Source organism: Pongo pygmaeus, chromosome 8, assembly GCF_028885625.2.
Source record: "Pongo pygmaeus isolate AG05252 chromosome 8, NHGRI_mPonPyg2-v2.0_pri, whole genome shotgun sequence".
In the NCBI taxonomy this organism is placed as follows: domain Eukaryota; kingdom Metazoa; phylum Chordata; class Mammalia; order Primates; family Hominidae; genus Pongo; species Pongo pygmaeus.
Window position 1 is genome coordinate 20,909,942 of NC_072381.2, and position 25,365 is coordinate 20,935,306.

The following is a 25,365-nucleotide window of genomic DNA, read 5'->3' on the forward strand; positions in this document are numbered from 1 at the left end:
TATACAAAGAAAAAAACAAAAATTTCCCTTTTACCTACTTTTTAGTTTATTATATGAGTATTTTTGTAGAAACTTATTTTGGTAGAAAAGTTGTTTGGTGTGCATGTCATAGTTACCTGTAAAACCTCAAAAATGTTTAAGATAATAAAATTATAAGCACAGCCTATTTAAAAGCTAAATTATTTTTTGTCAGAAAAAAAAAAAATCTAAGGTATTCATTTCCTCTGTGGCCTGGGTTCCAAAGAGTAAATTTATAATCGAATGGAAAAAATAAAAAATCTCAGAGGGAAAAAAATGTAGTGAATTCTTCAAATAAATAACTGTGCTGTCTTGTGATTTCAAATACAGTGTGCTTGATTCACAATACTACTAAAATATTCATTTCATACTTATGGAATATAAAAAACAGAAAATCCAATATTTGGAAGAAGTGTTTATTCTATGAGCAGATGTCATCCGCAAAGTTTATCAATTTACAATTAGGAAGGATTATGAGCCAAAGAGAAAGTTTTACAAAATAATACAATAAGACTAGCATCCAAATCGCATAGATTTATATGCGAATGAAAAATAGGGACTCACTTTTTCAATTATGGGAAGCGTGGGGGGGGAGAAAAGCAATTGTGTTCTGTGATAAATGAGCCTTTCTTAGATGAGAAATCAGAGTTTCTTCCCATTTTATGTACCCAATTTGTGCACTTTCTATTCTATGCTCCAAGCCATTTCTTTCATCTTATGAATATAAGAAAATTAGAACTGTACTGTTGAGGACATATGAGGAATTTATTCTTGAAATAAGTTAACTACAATGACGCATTGTTGCAGTGCTTTGATATAAAATCAGAAAGATACTGAGCTTGGAAAAGCATAATATTGTTATCACTTACAACTAAGTTTATTTGGGGGAGGAAAATATCTTGACTGATTCACCAGTGTAAATGCACTGAAGGCAGCACACACCTCTGATGTGATTTGATGTGAGTTGTCATGTTAAACCTCAGACCTGGGGTATTATTAGGGTGCATTGCTTGCATCTAACAACCCATGCTCCAAGAAACCACGGTGAGAGCCAAGAAGTGAACCATTTTTTTTATATCCTGCATTTATTTAAGCAAACCAAATGTGTAGAGATAGGAAATTAATGTGTTATAATGTTTTACAAATACAGAGAGAAAACACAGAATATTAAGACCCTGAAGAGAGTGCATTTGAGAACGCAGTTCTATCATAGGAGACCACTTGCAGGGAACACGTTAAAGCCATTGCTGACACAGCCATCTGTCATTCCTGGTTTGCCATCATTCAAGTAGTTTCAATAGATAAATCAGTGATTTGCTTTTAAACAAATATTAATGTTAATGATTAGGGTAGCCTTGAAGGGTTTGTGAGTGACTGTACTATACAATGTGATGCTAGGCTTAATGTGTCATTTCAATGCTGTTGTACATTATGCAGGGGAAATAATGTCTTATTACACATTAACTGCGACATCCACTAAAATGTGAACTAGTTTGCATAGGTTAGTCCTTTGGGCAGCACGATGTTGCTCTAGTCCACCAAGGCTTAAAGATTCACAGTGTAGAGGAAAAGAATATGAATTAAAGCATTTCTACTAAAATATATTTTAATAGCTGGTGTTAACAATTTGCATAACAAAAGCCAAATTATATTAGTAACATTGTAACATTCCGTGAAGCCCCTTCATTTGGAAAACATTCAATGTTTTCTTCAAAACTGTTACACTCTCAAAGTTAGTCTCGCAAATTAATCATCAACCACAATTCTACATATTTTGAAGCAAATAGAAGCCAAACTGCACAATGGTTTAATTTTGATCACAGGTCAAATATCAAGTTTCACATCATGCCTGTAATACACTTGGTGCTGCTTCCTAAATGCTCAGTAATTCATTACATGGACACTGGAGAATGGGACTGTGATGCAGTTTTCTCTTTTCCTTTAAAGTACATCATTCTTAACAGCAACTGGATTACAAAGAAGTGATACTATGCAAACTGGATACCATGTATCAAACACAAAAAATCCTATGGCATTCCCAGGAATATACTGAAGTCATACAGACAACTGAGAAAATTTGCTCAAAGATTCTTCCAAGTTTATGGGTTCAAGTAGTCTAAGCATCATGGAATAATAACCACAGAAGCAACATACAATGCCTTGACTTTTTTGATCAATAGTTGACAGTTAGTTGCGAGGAAAGGGTCCAAAAGGCATGGAATACTTCAGAGACTTTTATTTTAGCATCCTTGTTAGTTTACATAGCTTCTTACTTAACTAAAAGCTCTCCCACCTCCATATCACCTTACCCAAAACAACCACAATCTAGCTACTTTTAGATTATCAGAAGCAAATCGCTAAGGTATAATTAATTTACGAAGTGAAGTTCATCTTGCGTAGTGAATCCAGCCTCATAATTATTCTATCTTACAACAGGCATTTTAAATCCCAAATCTAAGGTTAATGTTTATATAGCTCATCTCTACATAAATCCACAAAGAACCTTTCAGAAATAGATGGAAGAAGTCGGCATTTTCTAAAGTTCTAAATCTTTAGGGATAAAATACAATCAGCTAACACCTTTAATATCTGAGGAGCATCCCACTTCCCTACCACAAAAATATCAATCATGTATAATAAAATATTACTATAGAATAGGCAGCAACTTGCTTGCTTGGTTTTCTTTCCAAGACCATACTAGACAAACAAGAGTAATCAAAAAGGCACCTATATTTGTATATATCTGTATTATAGTTTTGGTATATCTTTTATCCACTTTCTATAGGGATGTGTTATTAAAGATCATACACATTTTCTTCATCTTTTATTGAAAACATTCCACTGGAGATGGATGAACCTGAAAAAGAGGTACATCCCTTGAACTTCCACTATCTTTTTAGAAAAAGTATTGTTCCTCATTCCCAGAGTGTTGTCAAGCTCAGCACGGAGAGGATAAGGAAAGACTGTGGCACATTGGAAAAACCAGATCTGCATCTTCTTCAACAAATAAACCCAGTGGACAGAGAGGGGCTGGTCTAATCTTATCCATATTCCTACAAGGTGCTTGTGGAAACTGTGCTTACAAATGCCTGTGTGGTGTATGGAGGTCGAGGAGACCTGGGACCCTCAAGAGCCTCCTCCATGGACAGTTGATAACCAGATAAACATTTCAAACTGGGCTACACTGCAAGTGTGTAAACAATAACAAGAAGACATGAAGGATTCATTTTGCCATAGGTTAGAAATAGAAAGCTTTCTAGAGAACAAGAATTATTAGTAAAAACATGTACTACAAAAGCTTACAACAAAAGCAATATATTCTGTTGCTATACTTTGCTCAAGAGAAAGGGGATCCCTATACAGCTTTGTTTTCAGAACCTTTTAAAAGTGTATCAAACTGTTCCTTGTGCTTCTGTCAGGCTTGAGAACACATCAAACTTTAGAAAGGCAGGTGCATGCTCTCTCTGCTTGGACATTTACACAGTCATCTTTAACTCAATTTTTAAAATCTTCTTTAGCTGTCAGCTTCATGCACGAGATACTTGTTGCCAAATTGAAGGTGGGAGGGAAGCATGTGGAAAGTGGAAAAGTTGTTCAGGCATGTAATTTTTTTTAAATGATGCTTTTAAAAATAGCACTTTGGTTTTATACATATATTTTTCCAATATTTCTCCTGAGATGCTTAACATCCTGACAAGCTTTATTAACAACTGCCAACACTAACAAATTATGGCCTCAAGAGCATGCAACATCTTGTTCAGTTTTAGTCTTCATTGTAAAACAACTACCCTCTAGGTAAATTCTGATCAGATCTTAATTCCTAAAGGCTTGAAGCAGAAATATTTTGCTATGCAAACATTATTACGTGAAGCTTAAAATTTTAGGAGACTTATTCCTCAAATATGTATTGACTTTTATGCTCAGTCAATCTGGTTTTGAAACTGGTGGATGAAATTACTTTCCTGATTACAAGCATTATTTCAAGTCAGTTTTCATTGCGGTTCCTATAAATGTGCTATTTATCCAAAATTGTACCTGTCCTACATTTAGTGTGAAAATTTAATCAACAACTACCCTTTCTTACAATCACAAAAGAAAATGGCCTGCCTGGGTGAAATGTAAATATATACTTAGTAAAATAAAATTGAGCAGTTATTTTACCCTCAGTTTTAATGACAGATTTTTTTGCAAAAATATTGCAAGTTCAGTTTATTTTTGTAGGTTTGTGCACAATATACCAAAACAGATACGGGGTTTTATCACTTTAATCACGACTGGCCATTTCAGTGAGAGAAAACCAGCCAAACCCCCTTAAAAGAAGTCTCTAGTTATTTGCCTGCATTTATTTTTTCAACTTTATGTCAGTGACATATAGATGCAGCTTCAGTATAATAAAGCTTATTTACTCTTTTAGCCTAATAAAATGAAATCACAGATTTTCAAAAGCATGTGCTAACTTTTCTAAAGTGTAAATAAATTAAGCTTTGGCCTTTGGACTAGTAAACGTTTCCTTAAAAGATGTTTTACAGGATGTTTTGTTAATTTCCTTGAATATCATGTATAAGGCAGATATCCCCAAGACCCATACATTTTAGTACTTTTTTGCAATTTTGCTTTTCAGTTTTATCATAACTGTGAAGTCAGACCCTAAATGAATGCTGCCCTGTTGCAGGTCACAGTAAAGGGCACAATCAGAAAAACACAGGGTTGCTGATGGGTGCCAGTGGCTTGGTGACCTTCACTGCAGGCTCTGGATGAAATTTCAAGACCCACCAGCAAGGGCTAGCAAAAGCCTGCAAAGTCACTTATTTGAAAATCAAAACATGGCAACAATTTCTTTCTTAGAGAACAGGCTCTTGGGCCTGTACTGAAAAATCTCTGATGACATTCCTGTTTCATTTCCTTAAAGATGATTTAGAAAATAAAAGCCAAAAAATGGAAAAGGACATCTTTTGATTAACCAGTTTTGGTGGCTAGATTTCCATTCCAGAATTTGAATACCATTTTCCAAGAGAAGATACCAGATCATCTCTGTATGGAATTGATAACTTTGTTTGCTGAGTATTTTTCCAGTCACACTCCAGCTTCCATTGCTTCACTGGCTTCTGTTACATTTTCTTCACTTTGAAATCAATGGTGGCATTAAGTTAATCAAAGCTGTTCAATGGAACACCTAAATCGCTTATTTACTAGAGTATACATGTTATTTCCTAAGGTGTAAATCCTTCAAAACTAGAGTGCAATGCAGCAGGAAAATCTCAAGCATCTTTTCAAAGTATGTTTTTCTGATGAGCTGGCGACTAGAGGAAGAAAGGGCTTTTAGGTATCAGTCACCCTTTTTGCTTCAATAATAGGAACGCGCAGTGCAGCTGCCTATGTTACAGAAGCTTGAATCTACATGACATGCAACAGGGTAAACGCTACTAGGGAAATTATATCAATGACATTATAATTTGCCCTTTGCAGAGTAGCTGTGAAGTTATTTGGTCCTGACATTCTGTGGAACTGAGCATAGACTTGGGTCCATAGAATATAAATGGAGAGTAGAAGATGCCTTGGTACAAATGAGAAATAAATAGATCCCAGTCAGCCTAGGGAACAAGGAAATTTCTCTGTTTAGTAGAAGTTTCTAGATCCCTAAGGCCACCAGTCAATATAATTTTAACCAGACTGTCCTTCTGCCACTGTTTACACTTATTATATTGGGCAATTTTCACTAATATTGGAAATTGCCTCATGACTCAAAAGCAAAACGGGTTTTAAATTATTGGCTGCATTACTGAGTTAAGAGAATTGGCTTGGGGTGATTCCAAAGTGACAGCTAAGAAGTTTCATATACACGCTACATTTATGGAACAATCAACATCTCTATTAAAGTCTACAAAAATACATTTCCCAGAAGGGTTCAATAGCCAATCAAAGGAAACCATGAACACAATTAGCAGCACCAGGTGTCCAGACACAATGATTTTTGTTTGTAGTAATTACTGAAAATGCTGCTGTTTTCAGCCCAGAGGTCATTCCTTCTTTCTGGTACCTGTGTGTCTAATTGTCAAAGGAAGGATACATCATTGTAAAATAATGGCCAAGTTGTCTTAAAAGTATCTTCTATCTTTTAAAAAGATTAGGTTTGGGATACATTAGAATAAAGCTCAAAGGGCAGGGAGAAATAATTAATTAACAAACTCAATGTAATTCGCTGGGAGCATTCCTGTTCTCCCTGTTCTCTGCACTGTGCCGTACATCCAGCCATCATCAATGGGCTGCACGTTGACAATGTAGTCGCCGTCTCTAAAGGAGACCTCGTCTTCATCCTGGGCACTGTAATCGTACATGGCTCGGTAGGTCCTCTGAGAAAGGAAGAAGGGATTATACAATGAATACCAAAATAGCTACAGCCACAAATTCCAATCACAACACACCGACCCACACATAAAGTAACTATTAGGAATGTTTTCAAACACATGTATCTCTGGAAATCTGTAAACCTAGCATCTCATTGTGCTGATCTCAAGTTTACTAGTCTAGCAAATAGCTTAATATTTGTGGAAGAGGGATAGAAAAGTCACTAAATACGACAGCTAGCCCATCAAAAAGTAGGCTTTGAAATAATAAAGCCAAGTTCCCCCCAACTTCATATAACCCCAGAAACCTTAGATAATACATGATTTCATATTCTTCAGAGAACAAAACTCGTCATATGTCAGAGAAGTCCAAATCTCTCCTGGCAATGTACTTTTCTTAAGTTGATGCTAAAAATGTTCATTTCCTCTTAAAACTATGTAAAACAAATGAAAGAAAAAACCCATAATATACTCACTATATAGGTTTCTGTATCACTGTGAGAGAAATTTAGCATGTAAGTGTCCTGAATGCTAAGGTACATACTCAATTGTACTTATTATATTATGATTATAATGAGTTTTCCTATATTTGTTTTGTTTAAGGCTAAGCATTTAGCTAACATCAACATCAGACAATCTCAAAATCAAGTACATTCACAGACTGAGGACATGGCTGGGACCCAAAGAATTTTAGAACGATTCAAGTTACCGGACAGTGTAGAAGAGTTTTCTAGGTGTTGAGGCAAAGACCAAGAGACTATGTTGAAGGCTTATAGAAGAAATTTCTGCATGAGAAGCCAAGTATAACTAGCAAATGTTGAACACTTCTTCCAAGTTTTACACTGAATATATGAACCAGTTCTTCAAGATTTCCAATGGGGGATTTGAAGATATATTTTGGCCACATAATTTAGGCTTTTGTGTTCATTTTGATTAAGATGAACTTGTAAATACAACCATCAAATACCCGTGCTCCTAAGGCCTGAGTAAAGATCATAATCAGCTAGTACCAATCATGAAGTAACAACTAGGATACTGTAGTGGTAGATTCTTTGTATGTTTTATTGTTTTATATAATGCTTATTAATGCCTTCCTTTCTCAACAGTTTACCTCTGTAAGTTTTTTGCTTCCTTCAAAAGAGTTGTATAAATGGCAACACATCATCATTTATCTTTAAATGAAAATACCCAATATTCAATTCAACTCTATTCCACATGTATTTACATGCTTGAGGGGAAATGGGAAGACCAGATAAGGAGGAACGTATCAAATGGACACTTACTAGATTTGGTGAATGCTGCATTGATCTCATGGATGACACACTGGTCTGGTGCATGTAGCCATAGCCTTGGGAATGGCTTTGCTGATAGGCTCCGGGAAGAACAGGTGCTGCATGTTAAACATACACACACACAAAGATTCCTTAAAGCTAGCCTCGAAATACCCATACCAAGCCCTCAGAGTGATGTTATGCTCTGCTAGAAGCTTCTGAAACAAAATGCCTTTTCAGTGTTGTAAAATTTAAGTTGCATTGTTATAAGTGATCTCTAGATTAGTAGAAATCTTAGTAATTAGGGACACATAAAGAAACTCAGCTTAGCATGCAGTTAAATATACTTTAAATATTCTTGTTGCTCTATTGTAGATGCTATGTTAAAAACATAAACAAAAATTTTTCATACCCCCTTAATGAAATCATGTTTTTATTCGACCATGTGATCCTTTTAGGCATTTTCCAAAAGAAAAATAAGAATTTTAAAGGAATTTAATGACAGAGTATAAATGTTTTCACAGGGTATTTCTCATATAACAGATACTGTCAATATTTCAAGACATACAGCTGAATGTTACTTTTACAAAGATGGCAAACATAACGTATGTTTAGCAAAACGTTTGTTCAGTAGTTAACAAAAAGTCCATACCCTTTAAAGAAACATTTACTTAGAATATATGAAGTCTTTATTTTATGAAGAAGTGATATTCAGCTGACTTATCAAGGCTAAATAAGTCAGCTAAATATGTTACAAAAGCCTGAGAAACCAAATCCTTAAAGAATTTCATAAACATTATTCTTCTATATTAAAAAAGTATCAAAATAGTATTCATTTAGTATGTGCTCTCCAAACCACTAATTATGACACTGAAAAGGCATAGTTCCTGTTTTGAAGAACTCGGAATTCTAGAGAAGCCAACACAGAAGCTAGATTTTAAAATCCCACAGTATCAGCAGACATATGCTTGTGTGTTTCTCTGTGAATGTGTTTAAGTTATCTGTGACCAGAAACATGAGCTATAAATGAGGGTATTTTCGTAGCATGCCCTTCATTGTCTTTTGAATAATTTATATGCTACATTAGTAAAACTTATAGTCATATGTGCTATAAAATATATAATAGTTTGCCATTTTTGTTTAATCAGGTGGCGTATATAAAGTAATTATAATGGGTTGATTTATTCAGAACAGTTTTTATAATAAAAAAGATTTAATTCTGAGTGTTATGAATAATTAAAATTTTATAAGTAGAAAATTCACTCTAATAAGTGAGATCATCAATACCTTAAAGAAGTTTAATCATCAGAAAATTACAAATCATTCAATATGTTCTCCAGATGATAATTATATTAGATTGAAAGGGGAGTTTTTTAAAATAGTTCTTGAGTGAATTTATCTTATAAAGTTATTACAAATTATGCTTAATGTCCAGATAGGGGACCAAAGAGAAACTGCCAAGATCTCCACTTGAATTACAGTATATTGCAAAGTCATTAAAACATTATTAAATATCAAATACTTCAGAAAAGAACACTTTTTAACATCATCAACAAAATTTAAATATTTGATGTCAACAGATGTTAAGGATATTGTCAAAATCCACTCACGAAGAAAAAAGAATGAAATTCCCATAGATCTCCAGGTCCAATTAATTAGCTGAGCAGGGAGGCTTTTCTATGTATTAGAATCTGGAAGCCTTGACCATTGATTCATTCACTGTCTCTGCTCTCAGCAAATATTTATCAGTTAATGTGTGCACAGAGCACACTGCATTTCCTGGCACATAGTAAGCCTTCACAAATGGTAACAATAATTATTACTGTCCACTATGTTCAAGGCATGCCAGGAAGAAAACGGGTGACAAAAACAATTGCTATCCTGGAGCACCGAGGGTCCTGGGCACCTGGCCTTCTACCCAATTAACGAAATGGCACTGGCTACTCAGGGTATTTCCAATTAAATGATTCAGGCTGCATACCCCAGACTGTTAGTCTTACTCTGGTTTTTAACCATTTAAACAACTCATGGCTTCATTAATTACTACTTGAATCTATTTGTAAAGTTTGAAAGATTAAATATAAACATCTCTGTAAATTTATAAAAATTAAATTCTAATTCATTGTTATACCATTTAACTATGAACTTTAAGCTTTGATGTGTAGAGGTAAGCACAGCCATCTTTAAATGTTTAGGAAAAACTTTCAGGAATGGACACTGAAAAATTTGGGAAAATAGGCTATCTCACACTCTGTAATACATTTAGGTTCACCTAGTTTCTACATCACAGTCCCAGCTTAGTGCCCGTTAAGTACTGACAATTCAAGAATGTTGCTTAACAATGTTCTCTCATTTTGGTTTTGAAAAATAAGTATGCTGGGTATGATGGCTCACACCTGTAATCCCAGCACTTTGGAAGGCCAAAGCAGGAGGACTGCTTGAGCCCAGAAGTTTGAGACCAGCCTGAGCAACACAGCAAGGCTCTGTCTCTACTAAAAAATAAAAATAAAAAAACAGCTGTGTGTGGTGGTGCATGCCTGTGATCCCACCAACTTGGAAGGCTGAGGTGGGAGGATTGCTTGTACCTGGGAGGTCAAGGCTGCCATGTGATCTCACCACTATACTCCAGCCTGGGTGACAGAGAGCAACCTTATCTCAAATTTTATATATTTATATATATATATATACACACACACATACACACACACACACACATATATACACACATATATATACACACACATATATATACACACGCACACACACATATGTATATATGTATAGATATATGTGTATATATATGTATAGATATGTGTATATATATATATATACACACACACAAGGTATATTTATGCCTACTCCTTACTTATATCTGACTTTCAAAGGGAACCTGTGCTACTGTCAAATATAGCAAGAAAAGAAAGTAATGTATGAGTCCTAAATGTGTATATGTTGGAGAGAGCAGGGAAGAGAGTTTAGAATAAGAAACTTGGGAGTAAATATAAGCCATCTATCTAGCCCTTGCAGTTTATCTTCATGCCTTTATTGATTATTCTCATCTGCCGTCTGGCTGAATTCTGATGGGTCACACCTGTAATCCCAGCACTTTGGTAGGCTGAGGTGGGTAGATCACTGGAGGTCAGGAGTTCAAGACCAGCCTCACCAACATGGTGAAACCCCCATCTGTACTAAAAATACAAAAACTTAGCTGGGCGTGGTGGTGTGTGCCTGTAATTCCAGCTAATCAGGAGGCTGAGGCAGGAGAATCACTTGAACCTGGGAGGAAGAGGTTGCAATGAACCAAGATCATGCCACTGCACTCCAGCCTGGGCGACAGAGTGGAGTCTCTGTCTCAAAAAAAAAAAAAAAAAAGACAAACATAATTGAAAGCCTAAAGAAATCAACTTAGTAAAAGCAAATGGCAATTTAAGAAGAGGCATAAACACTGCTTTTCTATTGTTATGCTACAAGAATGCCTTTTTTGGAAACTTAGGTAAATAAAACAAGCAAAACGAAATCTAAAGCCATGGCTTTACATTGGGTTCACTGAGAATTTGGTTGAAAGATAGCTATTCCATGTATGAGATTTCTTCCATGAACATGTGGAATCAAAGGATTTTTAAAAAGTAAGATGTTAGGTTAATTTGGCAACAAACAAGGGCTTTTTAATCAAAGAGTAAAAGCATAGCGCCCTGTTTATTAAACTAGTAATCAGACACCATTAGCATTGCTAAAAATGGGGGACAATGGCTTTTCTAACCAAAGAGTTTGAGTTTGACAGGTTGTTTTATGTCAACAACATTAAAGCCACAAATAATAGTTTCAGTTATACTAAGTCAATGAAAATACACAGAAGTGTGCCTCAACTTTCACTTCACATTGGTAAGATTTATTGACCAAAGATCTAGAAGCTGACTAAAGCTCTAAGCATTTCAGGCTCTATTTAGAATATTCTACGATATTTATAATATCAAAATGCCTCTTCTACTGTACAATAAAGTACTTCCACAGATAGGCTATTTTCTGTTTAATGTTTATTATTAAAATGGAAAGAGATAAAACCAAGATAAAGAAGTGAATACATGTGAAGATCATAAAAGAGAAGATGAAAAGGGAGGAAGAAAAGTTTTGTTTGTTTGTTTGTGTTTTTTGAGATGGGGTCTCACTCTGTCACCCAGGCTGTAGAGTAGTGGTATGATCACAGCTCACTTCAGCCTCAAACTCCTGGACTCAAGTGATCCTCCTGAGGACTCAAGTGATCAGCCTCCCAAGTAGCTGGACATATGCCACCATGTCCAGCTGATTTTTTTTTTTTTCCCTACAGACAGGATCTTGCTACGTTGCCCAACCTGGTCTCAAATTCCCAGTCTCAAGCAACCCTCTTGTCTCAGACTCCCAAAGCACTGGGATTATGGACGTGAGCCACTGCACCCTGATAAGAACATTTTAAGAGGCTCACCAAATCTGAAACTGGAAAAAAGAGGAAATATATGTAAATACACAAAGATTACAGTAAATGAAAGGAAGAAATGTACCCAGAAGAAACGTTGAAGAGTACTCAAAAAGTTCACTGTGGGGGACGTACGCAGAGTGCGTGAAAGAAGAGAATATGATTAAGTGTCCTTGGTGTGCATGGTGCTTTGTATGCCGTCATTTAATTACTGCAACAATTATCTAAAACAGATACCATTCCCACTTTACAGAACAAAATACAACAGAGGCTGAGAGATTGAACAGGAAGGCAGCAGAAAAATTATTTGTGTAGTGAAGCCACAGTTAAGGTTTCAAGTCATCAAAGAAAAGGTGAAGGTTTTGAAGGCCCCTCAATGACTATAGAGATACAGTCGATGGCCAAATTCCAAATAGAAAAAAAAAAAGAAAGAAAGAAAAAGAAAAAGAAAAAGAAAAAGAAAAAAAAATAGTACTTTAACTATAGATGTAATGTGAAAAAAGAAAATAATTTGGGTTTTTTTCTATGGGCTTACTTTTTGAAAAAATCCAGAAAAAGGGAGAAAATCACCATTCAGAAATTTCCCAATAAAAAGTCTAGGATACAATGCAATTATTGTCATATTTTCTAACACTTGACTACTGTTTTATCAGCTAATGTACGTCAACTTAATGAGGTTTTGTTTTTCTTTTTAGGACAAAGAACCCCTATTTAGACAATCAGAGAGGAATTGCTAAAAGAGAAAGTATGACTATGCTGCTAGTTTTGAAGTAAGTATTAAATAATGAACTAGATCATAGTTAAATCCTATCTAGTCCTGGCCGGGCACGGTGGCTCACTCCTGTAATCCCAACACTTTGGGAGGCCGAGGCAGGCAGATTGCTTGAGCTCAGGAGTTTGAGACCAGCCTGGCCAACATGGTGAAACCCCAACTCTACTAAAATTACAAAAAATTAGCTGGGCTTGGTGACAGGTACCTGTAATCCCAGCTACTTGGGAGGCTGAGGCAGGAGAATTGTTTGAACCTGTGAAGAGGAGGTTGCAGTGAGCTGAGATCATGCCTTTTCACTCCAGCCTGGGTGACAAGAGCAAAACAATTCTGTCTCAAAAAAAAAAAAAAAAAAAAAAAATTCCTCTCTAGTCCATGAGCAAGGTGGCTGTGCTGCTTGGTTATAACATAGGGCCATGGTATGGACCTTTCTGCTCAAATTGCTCTTACACGTGTCACTGAGAGTTTCATGTCAAAGCCTCAAGTCCTATTCACATCTGATCACAAGCCGTAAGTGGGAGCTAAGTCCACAAAGTTTATATGCAATCTAGAAACAAGATGCTATTTTTTAATCTGAAAGGATTCTTAGCACTACAGAAACCCCTTTTCCTTCCCTGCAGGATACAGAAGCAAGCCAGATTGCCTCTAGATTTTAGTTTGCAGATTCTTAATTATAAGCTCTGAATACGGAACTGCCGAAGAAACAGGCTTACTGCATAATAAACTAAGAATACACAGACTTCAACATAAAAATGAAGTGCTCTATAATTGAGTTAAAACCACCAAGTTTTAAAGACATGCCTAATCATCGTGATACAAAATAATCAAGCTCAAGCTTTGGGGATCATTTAAAAATAAAAGCAGTCATTACTGTTTTATATGTTAAATCTTCAGTTTCAGCAGGAGCAACAAACCCTGGAAAGGAAGGACAGGAGATTAAGGACTGAGGACAGAGGAAGAATCAGTTACTTGCAGTGTTTTCAACCCTGACTGCATATGATGTTCAGGTCCCCCACACCAATTATAATAAATCAGAATCTAGGGTGGCGGTAAAGGAAATTGCATAATGGTGTCTTATTTTTCTTTTTTCTTTTTTCTTTTTTTTTTTTTGACACAGGATCTGGCTCTGTCACCACCCAGGCTGGAGTGCAGTGATGCCGTCTCAGCTCACTGCAGCCGCCATCTCCCAGGTTCAAGCAATACTCCCACCACAGCCTCCCGAGTCGCTGGGACTACAGGTGCATGCTACCACACCCAGCTCATTTTTCTGTGTTTTTCATAGAGATGGGGTTTTCCCATGTTTCCCAGACTGGTCTCAAACTCCTGGGCTCAAGCCATCCATCCACCTTGGCCTCCCAAAATGCTGGGATTACAGGAGTGAGCCACTGTGGCTGGCTGGTGTCTTGTTTTTTCAAATGAACAGCCACAATGCAGACCTACTGAAATGGCGGGCTTCATTCGCCCCCATTTGACAGGAATTTAGGCGCATATGCGGCTCTATTTGAAACATGCTACTCCCCAATTCCCTCTTTTCCCCCAGTGCTTTGTTTCCAATATCTGTGGAGGCGAATGTTTGAACCTGGGCCTCGGGAAGCAGCCTGGGACTGCAGGAAGAAATCCAAGTCAAGAGAAAGCTCATTGTAGAATAATTTGGAGGTTAGCGTGCAACATTCCTGGGAAAGCCAGTGCCACGAGGCGAGGGGAAGCGGACCCCATTTCCTTGGGGCGGAGCAGAGCAGGACCTGGCGGGCATCAGCTGAGAGGAAGGAGGAAGTGTACAGCCTAAAATGTCTTTGCAAAATCAAAAATCCTCTCTCAAGCCAATGCTAGGATCCTAATAATCAATTCTCTTCTTCTAGACTCTCATATTTTCTTTGTTTTAATTTTCTAGTTTTAGCTAAATTTTATTACCATTCCTGTAATATATCCTGTTTATAGTATATACTGTATCCTGCTTACTGCTGACCATACTACAGTAATACATACATTTATAGTGATAAAACAATTATTGCCATCATTAAAGATTGCAAATCTATTTATTGTGGTGAAATATACATACCATAAATGTATCCTTTTAATCATTAAGTGTACAGTTGTTTGACATTAAGCATATTCATACTGTGCAACCTGCAAATCTTTATAAGAAAATGCAACCTACATAAAAGTATTTAAGCACTCAGGTGTATACCCCTGTGAAAGTTAGTGGGGGAAAGAGGTAACATAAGACTCTACTTCCCCAGGAATACAGAATCTGCATACAATAAAAGTTTAATAATATAAGTAAGATGCTTACAACCCTGTTAGCTCAAGATTTTACTAGTTTAGCTCTTAAAGTTCTGCTTTTCAGGAACATCCTTAGTCTCGGGCAATTTGGGATGTTCGGTTTGCTTCCTTACAATGTTCCAGCCCTGCACTTAGCATGTCGCATGCTTTAGTTGGTGTAATTGTCACCACAATCTTCTTTTCACCAACAAAGGAGCTGAAGGTTAGCAGATTAAGTAATTTGGTCAAATATCAGAAATAAGGGGGAGCCAGAATTCAATGCCAAAAATCTGACTTCAGAACCCAAACTCTTGACTGTACTAAACCCAAATTATTACAGAAGAAATGACAAAACAGTGTGAGATTAATTTCAAAATAACCACTGTGAATTCAGAAAAGTGTAAGGGCACTATGGCATGTTGAGCAGAGGAGCTTCTAGGAGTAAGAAGACTGGATCTGAAGTTTGAAAAGGAGGCAGTCAACCCTTCCTGAGAAAGAGGGAAAGGTAAAGAAAAATGAGTTTAAATGCACGGGATATGTGCCAGCCAGGCTTGTTAGGCTCATAGAGGTTACTCTATTTGTCATTAATTTGTGTGTATATGTGTGGTAAACAACCAACCAGAAGTTTATGTGTATGTGGTTGATGAGGTATGCTAAAACATCTCTGGAAGAAATTATAGAAACAGCAATTCATCCACTTTTGGAAAAGCAAAATCAAGGTAGCATCATTTCTGAAGCAATGACTTTTAGATTTATTATAAGAGTCATTTTAGCATCTGACAGGTCTCTGGGGAGACAGAGAGTGTGTGCATGTGCGTGTGCAGTGTGTGTGTGTGTCTGTTTAATTTTTGTTTCTTTTTGCCATTGCCAATACCAACATATTTTATCCAGGGCAAATATTTAGTCGCCTTATCTTGTATGATAAATTTCAAGCCTATGTTCAATATCACGTCGCCTAATGTGACTTCAACCACATTCCCACTGAGTGACAACGGCTGCATAATGATGGCACCTAACAATCTTCAAAGTCACTGTGTACAACGCTGCCTGAAAAAGACCTCCCACCATCAGTATTAGAATAAGCAATGCTGCCACCAACATATGAAAGATTTAGTTGAAAATACAATTAATTCCAGAAGATTTTTAACCATTTTCTTCCCTAAATATAAATAACCAGGTTTATAATATTCCTTAAATATTAATGAATTAAAGATTCTTTACTGCCTGTGAACTGCAAAAGGAAACATACGTACTTTGTACTTTTTAAACTACATATGCAGCATTTCATTGATATATTTGACTTAGTTGTTTCAAATGAGAACTTCTAGGCTGGGCGTGGTGGCTCACGCCTGCAATCCCAACACTTTGGGAGGCTGAGGTGGGCGGATCATTTGAGGTCAGGAGTTCGAGACCAGTCTGGCCAAAACAGTGAAATCACACCTCTACTAAAATACAAAAATTAGCAGGGCACAGTGGTGGGTGCCTGTTATCCCAGCTTCTCAGGAGGCTGAGGAGAATCACTTGAACCCAGGAGGCAGAGGTTGCAGTGAGCCAAGATTGCACCATTGCACTCCAGCCTGAGGCGACAAGAGTGAAACTCAGTCTCAAAAAAGAAAAAAAAAAAAAGAATTTCTCTAAAATATTATTTTGGGGAATCTGCCGTTCCTAAATATTGAAAAAACACACAACATTAGTTGTATTTTTAATTTTCCACCAGTTAAACTTAATTAGCCTCAAAAACCAAGAAAATCAGTACATTTTGATTTTGAAGCCAACTGCTTTTTCTCTAGAAAAAATTAGTCTGCAAATGTTCTGACAGAACTGAGCTAAACCATAATATGGTTTAAATACAACTAGATAGCTTTAGATGTTAGAATTTCTGCTATTTTACTTCAGAATAATCTAGCCCATTTACTTCTACATTTAGATTCGAATTGCCACTTCCATTTTTTTCCCTCAGATTTGTTTCTCATTTTAGCTCTCTTAGGATAAACTCTCCAAGTTGTAACTATAATTCAAACCACAAATATAAGCAGGATTGTCGGTGAAGGAAAAGAAAATAATTTCTTCCCCAAATTATAGTCTTTAATAATTATTCTCATGGCACAAAATCCATATGGTATATGTCTGTGCGCACATGAAGACGTGTGAGCTATCCCCCAAAACAAGATAAAGAGAAAAGAAAGGAATGTACAGTGCAGATACATATTTAGCTTCCGGATAAGAACTACATAACTTTGGGAAGTTCTTTGATAAGGTGAAAGCAATTCAGAACATACAACTGGCAGGTAGACAGAGATGCTATTTCCACTCATGTATCCCTATCACTAAGACTAGCTTGTAGATGCAAATTATGCCATGACTGAAGAGTCAGCTCACAGCAAATCCCAACTTTCCTCAGTAAATACTACTATCCATGTTGTATAAATCAATATTTAATATGAAGATTCATCACTCGAGTACAATGAAAGAAATTGTCATTCCACTGCAGAAGATATTCTAGAAATACTTATTGGATCAATGCATGTAACATTTTTTAAAGACTTAAAATGGCATTGCCTTTGGTTTTTCTTGAACTGATGTATTCTAATACTGACCCTTAGATAATACCATCAATCCATAAGGAGTTCCGATATGTAGTTTTACACTAGACATCCTAAGTGACAAGCCACACTAAGTATCATAAATAGACATATCTTGCTGCTGATTAAATTGCTGAATGGGCACATATATATTGTCCAACAAATAGACATACATAAAACTGACTCAATGTGTCCCCGACATGATTTGAAGATAGAGAAATACGAGAAAGTAACTGTGAATGATTATCTGGGTCTCAGAGAGCCCAAATTCTCTATGTGGGTCTGAACAAATAGGCAGGTATGAAGATTCCCTGCCAGGTAGGGAGGTCAACAGGTTGGCTGCACACAATTTTAAGGATAGTTAGACAGGAGCAAGGTAAGAACTTGACAGACAGAACGGTAGACAAGTTTAACGCACATGGGTCAGGTATGGCACAAGAATAAGATCAAGGACCAGAATGAAAAATATAGGCACAGTGGTTCCATGCCTGTAATCCCAGCAACTCAGGAGGCTGAGATGGGAGAACTACTTGAGGGCAGGAGTTCAAAACCAGCCTGGGCAATAGAGCAAGACCCATCTCTGCAAAAAAACTAAAAAATACTAGCCAGGCGTGGTGGAGGATGCCTGTCCTCCCAGTGATTCCAGAGGCTGAGGCAGGAGGATCCTTTGACCTCAGGAGTTAGAGGTGCAGTGAGCTAGGATAGTGCCACTGCACTCCAGGCCCTAGATGACAGAGCAAGACCCTGTTTCTAATTACAAAAAAAAAAAAAAATGTAGCATGGGCATATCAGAAATACTAGGAGGAAAGATCAGGCAGTAATAAGTAGCAAATCTGGCCACAAGGGATGAAGTACATGACAAACAGCCAGGGCCACAGATAACGGGCAAGCAAAATGCAGAAAATTCATACACTATTTCCCCACTGTATTATCTCCAGCACGTGGAAATTTTACAGAGTTCCTCTAAAGTAAGGAACCAATCCCCACAACCTACACGCCTAGGGCTTGATGTGGGGTACCTGGCTGAAATGGAAAATGGGAGAAAAGCAGGGAAATTTGTGACTGTGGGGATCACATTATGACTCTACTGTTTTGCACGTGAGACAGGTGAGTATGCATATCTGTTCAGTCTATGATCCAACTTGGATATTGATTTTAATCTATATAAATCAAAAATGACTATTTTCATTTCATTTGCTAATGTTCAACCATCCGATAAGCAGGAATATTTATTTTCTCCTTTACATGCATGTCACTTTACAGTTTATGAAGCTCTTCCCAAAAAGTTTTCTCATTTGACACATATGCTAGAGCCACATTTATGTCCTTTCTGACGATCAAAACTTCTCTTTCTCCGAATCAACTCAGCCTCACAGGAAATATATTTTTAATGTTTTATTGTTTCTACTTTAAGTGTCAGATGTTTCTCCTTCACACACATACGGATCCCTTTGACTGAATCTTGGCAAATCGATGAAAGACACATGTGCATTCTAGAACAAGTGCTATTCATTAGTATTTGATCCTTTCCCCAACTTCACACTCAGAAAAGAAAACGTATGACACTTCTTTCATTCCATTTCTATTGAGACTAGGAATACAAGTTTCGCTAAGGGCTTCAAATTCAATCAGAAGCCCGAAACTTTTTCTTAGGTAAGTAATAGAATGAACGAATACTTGCTAACAATGTACAATGTGTGTTTTTTCACAGGCTAGATGTACAGACTAGATGGTAAAATATGATCATGTGATAGCCTACAAATCGGAATTTACATTATAAAGAAATAATTCATTTTTCTAATGATTAGATTCATCGCAGAAATTTATTTATTTTATTTTTGAGGCAGAGTCTTGCTCTGTCACCCAGGCTGGAGTGCAGTGGCACAATCTTGGCTTACTGCAACCTCCACCTCCTGGGTTCAAGTGATTCTCCTGCCTCAGCATCCTAAGTAGTGGGGACCACAGGTACGTGCCACCACACTCAGCTCATTTTTGTATTTTTAGGAGATACCAGGTCTCACCATGTTGGCCAGGCTGGTCTTGAACTCCTGGACTCTAGTGATCCACCCACCTCGGCTTCCAAAAGTGCTGGGATTGCAGGCGTGCCCGGTTCATCACAGACATTTAGTATTTCAATCATCAATTCTTCATATCTTCCTAAACTTAAATGAAGATAGCAGTTTTTTGGACAAATTTAAACACAACAGCATTTTTGGGACAAATTTAAACCAACTTCTCAAATTCAGTTTGGAAATAACACTCAAATATAGTTGGGAAGTACAACTGAAATTCTGAAATTCTCTTGCTGACTGCACATTCTTTACAGAAGTCAGGCTAGCAAGGAGTTGGATTGGGGAGTGATCTTGAAGGGTCACCAATCAGTAGTCAGAAAACCGAAGCAGTGGCTAAAATAGAAACACCAGCAAGTTTATTTTAAATGAAGATACATAGTTCTAAATCAGGAGTGTGTTTTCTTTTTGTTAAATAAAGCTCATGTATATTTGAAGTTTACAACATGATGCTATGGGATACACATAGGTGGTAAAATGGTTACTATAGTGAAGCAAATTATCATACCTACCATCTGGCACGTGTGTGTGTGTGTGTGCGCGTGTGTGTGTGTGAGAGAGAGAGAGTGCGCGCGTGAGAGAGAGAGCGAGCAAAGGGCAGCTACAATCTACTTAACAAAAATCTCTAATATAATTTTATTAACTACAGTCCACATGCTATATGTTACATCTCTAGATGTGTTTATCTTACATATCTGCTACTTTGTATCATTTGAGTTACATCTCCCCATCCCCCCACCCCATTGTAACCATTGTTTTATCTTCTATCTCTGTAAATTTGACCTTTCTTTTTCAGATTCCACATATAAGTGGGATCATGCAATATTTTTCTTTCTATGTCTGGCTTATTTCACTTAGTATAATGTCCTCTAGGTCCACCCACATTATGGCAAATGGCAGGGTCTCCTTTTTAAAGGCTAAACAATATTCCATTGTATGTGTATATATACCACATTTTCTTTACCCATTCATCCTTTGATGGGCATTTAAGTTGTTTCTATATCTTGGCTATTACGATAAAAATGCAATGAACGTGGGAGTACAGATATATTTACAAGGTGGTGGTTTCATCTACTTTGGGTTGGGTATATACCAGAAGAGGAACTGCTGAGTTGTATGGTAGTTCTGTTTTAATTTCTTTAGGAACTTCCATACTGTTTTCCACAACGGCTCTACCAATCTACATTCCCACTGTGTGCTAAAGTTTCCTTTTCTAGGAGTGTATTTTCTAATAGGTTTTTCTGGTTATCTAATTTCAGTGTTTCTGCTCTTCTGCATAAACAACAAATCTCACAATAAGAGAGGTTGCGATATTTGAAAAAAAAAAATCTACCAATACTATTTCTACATCATTAATCCCTCTAGCAGACCACTGAGAAGGTCTCTTGATGCCTGAGGAGTCAATTTCTTGGTAAAAATCTAAACAATGCAATGCAGACCAGATTCTTAGAAAAGCTCCAGGAATGGATTAAACCTCCAAGGAAGAGACTCCGCTCACCTACAAGTGTAGGTCACTGGTCCTCTAAATAGCGTTTAAGTCTCCTACAGGATAAAATCCAAGGAAAGTGTGCTGGGACCATGTTCCCTTGAGCCGTATCTCTGCAGAGATTGGGGTTCAGCACTGCCCGCGCTCTAGTTCCAGACTTCTTCTTCAGCCCATCTAGACACACAGCCTCAAGATATGCTGAACTATACCAAGTTCCCACGTGCTATGCTCTCTCTCGTCTGCTCTTTTTCTGCCTAGTACGTTCCTTTCCCATTTCTCTACTTGGCTATCTCTCTCTCTCTCTTTTTATTTTATTTATTTTTATTTTTATTTTTTTTGAGGCAAGGTCTTACTCTGTCACCCAGGTTGGAGTGCAGTGCTGTGTTCTCAGCTCAGTGCAACCTCCACCTCCTGGGTTCAAGTGATTCTCATGCCTCAGCCTCCTGAGTAGCTGGGATTACAACCAGCTAATTTTTGTATTTTTAGTAGAGACGGGTTTTTGCCATGTTGGCCAGGCTAGTCTCGAACTCCTGACCTCAAGTAACCTGCTTGCCTTGGCCTCCCAAAGTGCTGGAATTACAGGCATAAGTTACCATACCTGGCCTCTACTTGGCTATTTCTAACCCTATGCAATACTCCATCACAATGCGTTCCTGAGCACGATGGTTTTATGCAACTGGTTCACCTAACAGAATGTGAGTTCTCTGAAAACAATAACTGTTTCTTTCATTTGTGTGTTCCCAGTATCTCACACATACAAGAGATACTAGATAAATGTTTGGTGACTGAGCAGATGGAGTTACGGGTACCAGTAAAACACCAGGGCAATTGGCCGCGCAGTTGGTGCACTGCCCTCTTGATATACGCTATGAACGATAAACTGAGAATTCCAGAATGTACTGAAGCATCTCTTGCAACTCTTGAATACGTATTACATGGGATGAAATGCCAGAAGCATAGCCTGGCTAGGGTGGGTTAAACTGCTACGAAATTCAGAAACTTACTTTTAGTCAGTTAAGGCAGGACTAGGGCATCCCCATAAGATTCTCTCACAGCAAAATGGGAAAGGTCACGAGGTTGGAAAGCTGAAAATATCTATTTTGAAAAGTGCATCTGTTTTTCATTCCTCATCACACTCCCATATCCTTTTATGTTTTCCGGAGGAAAACAGAAACACATAGCATACCTGAAGCAAAACTGGATACAAGTTCAAATCGAGGCAGGTAAACACCAGGTGAGATTGCAAGCACATATGAACACTTTCAATACCAGAAAACTGCAAGTTAAGGAAAACCAAAGAAACACAAAGTAATACCGGGAAGCAGATACACGTTGCAGGCAATGAACTAGAGGCAAACACAAAGATCAAAGGAAACCTCACAGTGAAATAAGCTGAAATCATCAGGATCCTTTTCACCAAAGGAGCTGTGTGTCAAATAAAGTATAAGTTAAGCGAATCTAATACCAAAAGGCAGTAAAGATAATTTCAAGTAATACTATTCATGAATCAAAACAAAATTGGGTAAAGGTTAAATAAAAGCCTCTGTTCTTAAATCAAAGTAACACAGTAGAGATGTAAAATGAAAACCCTTTGGTAACTTAATACATTGAAAAGTAAAGAAAGTTCAAAATAATCACATAGGAAAATGAAAATACTGAACAATCAAAGTAAGATGGGAAAATATCATGGGAAACACATAACCAAAATGATGATAAAAACTTAAAGGAGAAGGCTTATCTGTTAATGCTCATGAAAACCAAATGTGAATGATGAAAACCTTGTACTTCTGCCTTAATGAAATGAGTTGATTGTTCAACCCTTTGTCCTAACAATCAGAACTTCCTCTAACTCGAAAGAAGGAACGAAAACTGTGACTCTCATAACTGCCCAAGTACTTCATTCATAAAGAAAAACAGACCACTTTCAGAACAGAAACACATTCTTACACATAGAAAGAAAAGAAAAAAAGTTTATTTAGGGCACTTAGCTGAGGAAATGTAAAATATCTGCTTCTTGTTCTGCGCCATTCTTACGACACATGCAAAATTTAAGCCTAATAAGGTTAAATGACCTCTTTGATAATCCGGACCAAGTCGTGAGAGCACTGGGACTTAAGTCCAATGTCTCGTCCTCCAGTTCAGGGTTCGGCCACCGCAGGACACCACTGCCACACAACCCACCCCAACCGCAAGCAGGCAACCAAATATTAAAACACGTCTTTCTGAGATATAACACATTTTATCATGTAAATTACAGCCAGACAGGAGGAATAAATTCTAGTGTTCTATACCACTGTAGGATGACTATAGTTAGCAAGAATATATTTTATAGTTTCAAATAGCTAGAAGGATGTTTAATGTTCCCAATACAAAGAAATGATAAATGTTCAAGATGATGAATATGCTAATTACCATGTTAGGATCACTATATGGTGTATATATCGAAACATCCCTTGGTACCTCATGCATATGTATAATTATTATTTATCCATTGAAACATTAAAAAAGAAAAATCAATCCTTAAAATAGCCCATTATATCAGTGGTATTGGGAAGATGATCTTGAACCAAAAAATTTTAACTACATTTTGTTTTTAAAAGTAAATAAATTTAAAAGAATCAACAACATCCAGAAGAAAAATAGCGTTTCTAAATATTTATAAACATTTCTTCATCTTACCCCTAACTAGTATTGTTATAAAATTCTTTTCAATTTCTAGGATAAAATTTAAACAAATGCATATGATTGACTGCTACTGTTAAAAGCACTAAAGATTTTCATCACTCCACTTTTTATAGAGTCAATCAGCACCTTCTCACCAGAGCCCAGCAGGGGACCCTAAATTTCAAAGCCACTGAGAAATCATGGAGACTTCTTTCCTTCTGTACGAAAAAAAAAAAAAAAATATATATATATATATATATATATATATATATATATACACACACACATACTGGGAATGTTTCCACTTTAGAGTATTTTTTCAGCTATGCTTTAATGTCATTGAAACATATCAAAAATTTAAGAATCTTCTTCAAAGCCTTCCCCAAGAGAATTTTATAAAAATAATTATATTTACATATATTTATGCATGTGGTCCTTGTTTTTAAAATATTCATTTGGCCATTTTATTCCCTCTCCAAATAGTTGCTGAATGCTTATTCTAAGAGCTAGAGATACAACAGTCAACAAAACAGCCAGTATCTCTGATCTTGTTGGGCATGCAGAGAGAACCAAATAAATAAATCAATATATAATATCTGAAGTAGTACCAGGTGCTATGAAGGAAAAAATTCAAAGAAACGGGACAGACAGTCAGGAAAGGGGTGCTATTTTATCTCTAGTAGTTAGAGAGGGTGCCATCTGAGCACTGGACATTCAATTCAAAATATGTACTCATTGGCGCACTTCAAGCAGTAGCCCAAACAATTCCATACAAAGTTCCCCTAGCAATCATCCTCCTGTTAGTTTTCTTGATAAGTGGATCATTTGCTTTATCAACCCTCATCACCACACAAGGTTCACATGACTAACCCTACCATAATGGCCTCTATCTGTAACATGATTTATTTCAACATTAGCAGAAACTAACCAAGCACCATTGCACTTAAGAGAGGGTGAATCAGAATTAGTCTTGGGCTCCAATGCTGAATATGCTGCAGGCCCACTGAAACATAAAGAAAAATGGCACTTAGCTAAGCAAATATCTGGGGTGGCAGGAGTATTCCAGGCTGGGGGATCAGTGTGTGCAAAAGCCCTGGGGGGAAGCATTCTTGGAAAGTTTGAGTAAAGCAAGGGGACTGGAAATGGTGAGAATGGATAGATATACTCGGAATGGCAGAAAATTAGTTCAGAGCAGTGGCCGGGGCCCAAGATCGGACATGGGTCTTGTACACAATGATGAAAATTTGGGTTATATTCAGAATAAAATGATAGAAGAGTGATATGATGTCACCAGGGTTTCAAGAAGATCATTCCAGATGTCAGGTGGAGAAGAGATCAGAGCAGGAGGTGGGTGGAAGATGGTATGACCAGAGCAGAAGCAGGCAAACCAGTCAGGCGGCAACTATGATTGTCCAAATGAGAGATGACAGTGGCTGACATAAGGGTAGGG

At 37.1% G+C, this 25,365-nt stretch overlaps 1 protein-coding gene across 10 annotated transcripts in view; it reads right to left on the bottom strand.

Moving 5' to 3' along the window:
• Positions 1-420: 420 nt before the first annotated feature.
• Positions 421-25,365, bottom strand: part of NEBL (nebulette) — a 399,766-nt gene continuing 374,821 nt past the window's right edge. For 8 of the 10 annotated variants that reach the window (XM_063669624.1, XM_063669620.1, XM_063669623.1 and 5 more), the window contains 2 exons: positions 7,646-7,752; positions 5,768-6,368 (listed from right to left, as the gene is read on the bottom strand). In XM_063669624.1, coding sequence (XP_063525694.1) covers positions 6,192-6,368; positions 7,646-7,752 — 284 coding nt within the window. In that variant the 3' untranslated portion in view covers positions 5,768-6,191. Of the gene's footprint in view, positions 6,369-7,645; positions 7,753-25,365 lie in introns of all 10 variants that reach the window. The other 2 variants (XM_054503213.1, XM_054503210.1) reach the window with 1 other exon arrangement.